Source organism: Cebidichthys violaceus, unplaced genomic scaffold (genome assembly GCF_023349555.1).
Source record: "Cebidichthys violaceus isolate CVI_PGR_0920_01 unplaced genomic scaffold, fCebVio1.0.p SCAF_558, whole genome shotgun sequence".
In the NCBI taxonomy this organism is placed as follows: domain Eukaryota; kingdom Metazoa; phylum Chordata; class Actinopteri; order Perciformes; family Stichaeidae; genus Cebidichthys; species Cebidichthys violaceus.
Genome location: NW_027176770.1, coordinates 1 through 7,500, shown reverse-complemented (window position 1 = coordinate 7,500; position 7,500 = coordinate 1). Strand labels below are relative to the sequence as shown.

General features: G+C 38.0%; 2 protein-coding genes across 3 annotated transcripts in view; one reads left to right on the top strand and one right to left on the bottom strand.

The window, feature by feature from the left end:
• LOC137888602 (insulin-like growth factor-binding protein 7) overlaps nucleotides 1–4,888 on the top strand; it is a 6,590-nt gene extending 1,702 nt beyond the window's left edge. Inside the window, exons 2-5 of one of the 2 annotated variants that reach the window (XM_068732012.1) lie at nucleotides 753–862; nucleotides 1,632–1,739; nucleotides 3,170–3,293; nucleotides 4,288–4,888. In XM_068732012.1, the coding sequence (XP_068588113.1) occupies nucleotides 753–862; nucleotides 1,632–1,739; nucleotides 3,170–3,293; nucleotides 4,288–4,310 (365 nt within the window). In that variant the 3' untranslated portion in view covers nucleotides 4,311–4,888. Of the gene's footprint in view, nucleotides 1–752; nucleotides 863–1,631; nucleotides 1,740–3,169; nucleotides 3,355–4,287 lie in introns of both variants that reach the window. The other variant, XM_068732013.1, reaches the window with a different exon arrangement.
• Nucleotides 4,889–5,283: 395 nt separating this feature from the next.
• Nucleotides 5,284–7,494, bottom strand: LOC137888601 (DNA-directed RNA polymerase II subunit RPB2-like). Its single transcript, XM_068732011.1, has 5 exons — nucleotides 7,432–7,494; nucleotides 7,001–7,114; nucleotides 6,407–6,567; nucleotides 6,111–6,306; nucleotides 5,284–5,520 (listed from the first exon to the last, which is right to left on the bottom strand). The coding sequence occupies exons 1-5, from the start codon at nucleotides 7,468–7,470 to the stop codon at nucleotides 5,431–5,433; spliced, it is 600 nt and encodes a 199-aa protein (XP_068588112.1). The 5' UTR covers nucleotides 7,471–7,494; the 3' UTR covers nucleotides 5,284–5,430.
• Between the last annotated feature and the right edge of the window lie 6 nt (nucleotides 7,495–7,500).

Below are 7,500 nucleotides of genomic sequence, written 5' to 3'. Positions count from 1 at the left end.
TGAAGCTGAACGTGTCACTGCCCCCCCGACAGTAACAGACAGTGAGTGATGATAATCCACCTTCATCCTTCTGAAAACACTGAATTCCTTTCTACATGAAAACCTCACTGAGCTCAGAGCAAACAGAATTCCTCCGAGGTCACAGAGGAGTTCTGTCTCTGATGGATTCCTGTGACCTGTTTCATCTCGTTTCATCTCGTTTCATCCCGTTTTTCTGCACCAAACTTCATGTAGATTATCTTTATTTTTACTGCATCTGATGGTGTTAGAGCCAAATATGGTGTTGTAAATACAACTGTTGTTCTCTGTGTCTACATTGGGTGGCGCTGTCCTAATGTCCTGGGCTCAGGTATACAGGTCCTGGGCTCAGTTATAAAGGTCCTGGGCTCAGTTATAAAGGTCCTGGGCTCAGGTATACAGGTCCTGGGCTCAGTTATAAAGGTCCTGGGCTCAGTTATAAAGGTCCTGGGCTCAGGTATACAGGTCCTGGGCTCAGTTATAAAGGTCCTGGGCTCAGGTATACAGGTCCTAAATCACCGTCGTTGTCAGGTGTTTGACCCCATCAATAGTAACGTAAGGTAACTTAGACTTACAACCAGGTCACTCCTGAGGGAAAGACACCTCAGTAGCTTACAGTACTAGACTGGGCTCCTTTAACACATGGATTCCTGTTTCATTCTGTTTCTCTGTCACCAAACTTCATGTTGATTATCTTTCATGTTGCTCACCGTCACTGACCTGTCTGTCTGCAGCTCCGGTCATCGTCACTGCTCCGGGTGAGGTCTACAACGTGAGCGGCTCTCAGGTGTACCTGAGCTGTGAGGCAGTGGGGGTGCCTACACCTGTCCTCACCTGGAAGAAGGTGAGTTTCTCTGTCATCACTGACACTCAGCAGTTCATCAACCGGTTTACAGGATCAAATCTGACACATGCTATCTGTTAAATGTTATAGGAATAAATAGCTTCATAATTTACAGTCTGGCAGGATGAAAAGTGAAATACAAAATAAATATGAATATATGAGACTTTTTAGTTTTTAGTTTCTCAGAAATCATAAAGTCCTGACGGGACCACAGATGCATTTTTTATACCATTTGTATTTATTGCACCTTCTCAAATAAACTAAATATATAAAGAGATATAGATATAATATACAACTTGTCATTAACATAAACATGTTTTGACTGATTATTAGTTGATAAAACATAAGAATGTAGTTGAGGGCATCAGAGGGTTAAGAAGAGTGAGCTCACCTTCAGCCTCAGGTGTTCAGGTGTTCAGGTGTCAGCAGGTTTTTCTCTGCAGGTTCAGACTTTGTCTGCTGATGTTTGTGGACTTCAGATCAGATTGAGTGAAGAACAAGCTGCAGCAAGTTTCTGAATCACAAGAAAAAATGTTCCTCGTGAGTTTCTACAGATTCATCGAGTCAGACGGCAAGAAACCAAATGTTGAATAAAAACAAACAAATGTTTACTGACGTCACATGAAACCTCACATACACGAGTTAAACTTGATATAATTTGATATTTATGATCATCATGAACCCTCAGAGATTATATAAAATCTCTGAGGGTTCATGATGATGTTGTTGGAGTTGAAGATGATGATGATGCCGTTTTTTCTTCCTCCAGGTCTTCAGTGGGAAGAAGAGGATGGAGCTTCTTCCTGGAGACAGAGACAACCTGGCGATTCAAACGAGAGGAGGACCCGAGAAACATGAAGTGACCGGCTGGGTGCTGGTCAGTCATATACAGTTACACTCAAAATTATTCAACTCACATTGCAAATTAGGTTTATTGGCAAAATTTACAAACTTTCAGCTGTTTTCAATAAACAACTCAAACTAGTACTAAAGAAGCTCTACTAAGTACTAAAGATACTCTACTAAGTACTAAAGAAGCTCTACTAAGTACTAAAGATGCTCAGTACTAAAGATACTCTACTAAGTACTAAAGATACTCTACTAAGTACTAAAGGTGCTCTACTTAGTACTAAAGGTGCTCTACTTAGTACTAAAGATACTCTACTAAGTACTAAAGATGCTCTACTAAGTACTAAAGGTGCTCTACTAAGTACTAAAGGTGCTAAAGATGCTCTACTAAGTACTAAAGGCGCTCTACTAAGTACTAAAGATACTCTACTAAGTACTAAAGGTGCTCTACTTAGTACTAAAGATACTCTACTAAGTACTAAAGATGCTCTACTAAGTACTAAAGGTGCTCTACTAAGTACTAAAGATGCTCTACTAAGTACTAAAGGTGCTCTGCTAAGTACTAAATATGCTCCAAGTACTAAAGATGCTCTACTAAGTACTAAAGGTACTAAAGATGCTCTACTAAGTACTAAAGGTGCTCTACTTAGTACTAAAGATACTCTACTAAGTACTAAAGATGCTCTACTAAGTACTAAAGATACTCTACTAAGTACTAAAGGTGCTCTACTAAGTACTAAAGATGCTCTACTAAGTACTAAAGGTGCTCTGCTAAGTACTAAAGATGCTCTACTAAGTACTAAAGGTGCTCTGCTAAGTACTAAATATGCTCCAAGTACTAAAGATGCTCTACTAAGTACTAAAGGTACTAAAGATGCTCTACTAAGTACTAAAGGTGCTCTACTTAGTACTAAAGGTGCTCTACTAAGTACTAAAGATGCTCTACTAAGTACTAAAGGTGCTCTGCTAAGTACTAAATATGCTCCAAGTACTAAAGATGCTCTACTAAGTACTAAAGGTACTAAAGATGCTCTACTAAGTACTAAAGGTGCTCTACTTAGTACTAAAGATACTCTACTAAGTACTAAAGATGCTCTACTAAGTACTAAAGATACTCTACTAAGTACTAAAGATACTCTACTAAGTACTAAAGGTGCTCTACTTAGTACTAAAGATACTCTACTAAGTACTAAAGATGCTCTACTAAGTACTAAAGGTGCTCTACTAAGTACTAAAGATACTCTACTAAGTACTAAAGGTGCTCTACTAAGTACTAAAGATGCTCGTCATGAAGGGGTTGAATAATGTTGAGACTGCAGTAGTCATTAAAAGTGGCATTTTGTGTTGAATTTTGGAGAAACCATTTGTAACATTAGTTATGTTGAGCTATTTAAATTGTTCTTGTTTGAGTTGTTTATTGAAAACAGCTGAAACATCACTGATGGTGGTTTTTTTCAGATCTCTCCTCTGACCAAAGAAGAAGAAGGATCATACGAGTGTCACGCCACCAACTCTAAAGGAGAAGCTTCAGCTGTCGGAGCCATTTACCTGGTCGAGTCCAGCGATGACATCGTCAAGAAAGGCAACGACAACACAAACAAACAAACACACACTGACAAACAAACGAAAAAGCACTGTGAAAGGTAGAAACAATAAACGCACAGCAATGAATGAAGTAGTCCATTGCCAAAACACAAGAAAATCAATAAAATGAAACTGACTAACAGAAATAAAACATGAAAATATACAACATGAAGAGATATAAAACATAAAGGAAATGTAAAACATGAAGATATAAAACATGAATAGATGAAACTATAAACCTGAACCAACCCTGACTATAAACCTGAGCCAGCCCTAACTATAGACCTGAACCAGCCCTAACTACAAACCTGAACCAGCTCTCTAGTAGGATAATATGGTTCTATAAGCTCATTAAGATACGATAGTGTCTGACCAATCAGGGCTTTGTAGGTGAGGAGAAGGATTTTAAATTCTATTCTAGATTTTACAGGGAGCCAGTGTAGAGAAGCTTACAGGAGTAATATGATCTCTTTTCTTAGTTTTGTTAGTACACAAGCTGCAGCATTTTGAATCAACTGGAGAGATTTAAGAGACTTGTTAGAGCAGCCTGATAATAAGGAATCACAGTAATCTAGTCTAGAGGTAACAAATGGATGAACTAATTTTTCTGCATTGCTTTGAGACAGGATGTGCCAGATTTTTTAAATGTTACGTAGGTGAAAAAAGGTTTTATCTTGGTCTCTAGTAAAATAACTTCAGTTTTGTCTGAGTTTAACCTCAGGAAGTTGCAGGTCATCCAGGTTTTTATGTCCTTAAGACATGCTTGAAGTTTAGAGAGCTGGTTGTTTTCATCTGGTTTGATCAATAGATATAATTGAGTATCGTCTGCATAACAATAGATAATATCAGAAAACGAAGGAAGCATATATAAGATGAATAAAACTGGTCCAAGCACAGAGCCTTGTGGAACTCCATGACTAACGTTGGTCTTCATCAAGGTAATATATAAATGTTTAACCCCTCCTGTGACTGATGATGTTGTTTCCTTACAGTGACGAAGGAAGATGAGCTGTGATCAGCTGATCACAGATCAGTGAAGATGATTTTCACAGGAAACCATTGAAGATGATTTCATAAAGTTACAGTGAAGTTTTATGATTCTTCTTGTTTTTCTTTTCATGTAGCTCTGAATTCACCTTTATTTTAAGTCTATATTCAGCTTAGTTTTGCTAACTTTAATGATTATTACAAATATGTTCTTTCTGTATTAAGTCTCAGTTTAACTTTTCATAGTTTAACAGTTTATATTGTTTTTATTTACTTTCTTTTTCTGAGTTAAACTGATCACAGCCAGATATTAACTATAGGTGACCACAGTAATGATTTAGATCACCATAGCAACAATACTGATGCAAATAAAATCAGTTTCATACAGAGTTTCATCTAAAGAGATGTTCTCGGATCAGTTCTTAAATAAAAAAGGTCTTATCTTTTATTTCTCTGAGCTTTTGTTTGTTGATGGAAACTGAAATTATTTTTCATTTTTTTCTGAATAAAATAGAACGTTAACTGAAACATTTATTATTTCTTGGGACGGATCAATAATCAATATTTCTGCTGTTTCACTTCTGAATAAATGACGACTTCATCCAAGTTTACACTTTGTTTTCAGATCATTTTGTAGAAGGTGAATTTGTTAACAATTAATAATAATAAATTAATTAACTTTAATTATTCATTCATATTGAATTCAACTTTCATTTCAGATTACCTGCTGTGGAAGTTAAAGTTTCCACTTAACCTGTAATTATCAAACCGTTATTCATTTTATTATCACTAAAGACTTCCTTCCAGAAAAATCCAAGGGAAATATTAAATATCTAAAACAGTAAACAATGGTTCTTTAAAATAAAGCGCGAGTCTAAATCTAATGAATATTTGGACTTCAGCAGTTTAACATGATCAGGTCAGTTTACCTGAACATGATCAGGTCAGTTTACATGTGTCACATGATGTTTGCAAACCAATGAGGACTCGGGGAAACAGAATCATAAGAAACTCAGATTTATTCTACTTTTACAAAAACAAAGTATGATGACATGAAAGTGTAAAAACATGAAACTTCTAAATTAACTTCCTGCAGCTGATGGCCATGTTTAAAGTATGCAGGGAGGCATGTGATTGGCTGAGCCGATCTATGATGTCATCATACGAGGAGCAATGCTCATTGACATCAACTCCTGGAAAAGAAGCTTACAGGCGTACGGCATCCGAACCAGAGAGATCTGATGGAGAGACAGACGGGTAGAGACAGACAGGTAGAGGCAGACAAGTAGAGACAGACGGGTAGAGACAGACGGGTAGAGACAGACAGGTAGAAACAGACAGGTAGAGACAGACAGGTAGAGACAGACGGGTGAGACTGGTTTCAAATCATTAACATTTTCAAAACTTTTATTGAGTTGTTAATATGTTAACATATTGAGATGTTTTGGATTTCTCCAGTTTTTATTACATAAAAAAACTGAAAAGAAGAAACATGTTAAATAAAACGCAGAATCTGATCCGTCTGGTTTTATCATCACACCTGAAATCCTCTCTAATCAATATTAGGATTAATCATCAAATTAGCCCCGAGTTAGGATTATAGACCAGTACTATGTACTCACTAGATATCTGGGTTAGAGACCAGTACTCTGGATGGCTGCTAATAAAGTTCATAAAGCATCTCATCCAGTAGGGGGCAGTGTTTGTAACATTCATGTTATCATTTATACGTTCACTAATGTAGACTTTGATTTCACTTTTCATTAACCACTGATTACTGATCATGTGTACTTGTGTCTTGTTGCGATGACTTATTGATCATGCTTACCTGTGTCTTGTTGCGGCAGCCTCGACACTCGTACGTGTGCGTCCGCGTGTTGGCTATGGCCATCAGTCCACACAGATTACACACGTGAACCTGATACGGATCAGATGCCTCAAACAGACGTTCCTTAAGGAACTGAGCCGCTCCGTGAGCGATCTGACAGTCACGCTCCATCTCCCCAAACCGCAGACCACCATCACTGACAGACAGAAAAGTGAGACAGACATGTGAGCGATCCAACAGTCACGCTCCATCTCCCCGAACCACAGGCAGGTGACTCAGACCGGTATCTCACTCACCGTGATCGTCCCTCCATCGGCTGCCTGTTGAGGATCTGGACGGGGCCACGGGCCCTCGAGTGGATCTTATCGTCAACCATGTGTTTCAGACGCTGATAATAAGTCGGACCAATGAAGATCTGAGATGTCAGCTTCCTCCCCGTGAACCCGTTATACAGAACCTGGTCATAGATTGATAATCAATAAAGAGAGTTGAGCTTACTCCCTGAGAACCTGTTAAGCAGAACCTGATCACAGATCAATAATATTGACACTGAAAGTTATGTGACGGCAGTGGTTACCTTAGAGTTGAAAATGTCTTCTATGTCGAAATAAAGTTATTACAAAATAGATATGAGCTGTTTATGTGAACAGCTAACTGTGACACGAACGGTTACAGTCTCAAACTAGGACTCATCTACTGGAGGCAATATCCCGAGTACAGGTACTTCATACAAGCCCACCTCAAAACACCTGAACTCTCTTTAAACTAATCATCTTCAATCAAACATAACTACTGATGATAATCATGACTGAACGGTCAGTCCATTGAGTCACAGTGACATCACACACACAAGTGTTTGAGTTAAACAGGAACTAAACAGCGAGAGTCACCTCATTTCCTCTCAGGTGGTATCCGTATTCAGACAGCAGGTTCGACACTTTCTGCACATTGACGGCGTCGTTAAACGGGGTTGCGTCGCCAATCTCACCTTTGTTTGCAGAAACCTGAAACACAAAAAACAATTCAAAAGTTATATATGAGAATACACACACACACACACACACAATATTTGATATAAAATTAAATGTACCATGTAAATGTGTGACAACCAGTCAGGCAATGTCTATTTATTATTGTCAATACTTTAGTAATTATTGTTAATGTGTTATGATTATTACCATATCCTGATAATTAATATCTGATTATAATGTATTATTACCTTTTGGCAGAAACTAAACATTTCTATTTAGTGATTATTAGCTTGTAATCGGAGCTATTACGTTGAAGTTATTGAATACCAACATATATTATTGATTACTACCTTGCCCTGCAGACACTCGATCAGATGGCCAACTGTCATTCTGGACGGGATGGCGTGAGGGTTGATGAT

Excerpts from the sequence above, each read along its gene's own strand:
- LOC137888601 (XM_068732011.1), bottom strand. The coding sequence starts at position 7,470 with ATGACAGTTGGCCATCTGATCGAGTGTCTGCAGGGCAAG. Across the intron at positions 6,307-6,406 it reads CCGATGGAGGGACGATCACG|TGATGGTGGTCTGCGGTTTG; the intron begins GTGAGTGAGATA and ends TCTGTCTGTCAG. Across the intron at positions 5,521-6,110 it reads GCTGCCGCAACAAGACACAG|ATCTCTCTGGTTCGGATGCC; the intron begins GTAAGCATGATC and ends TCTCTCCATCAG.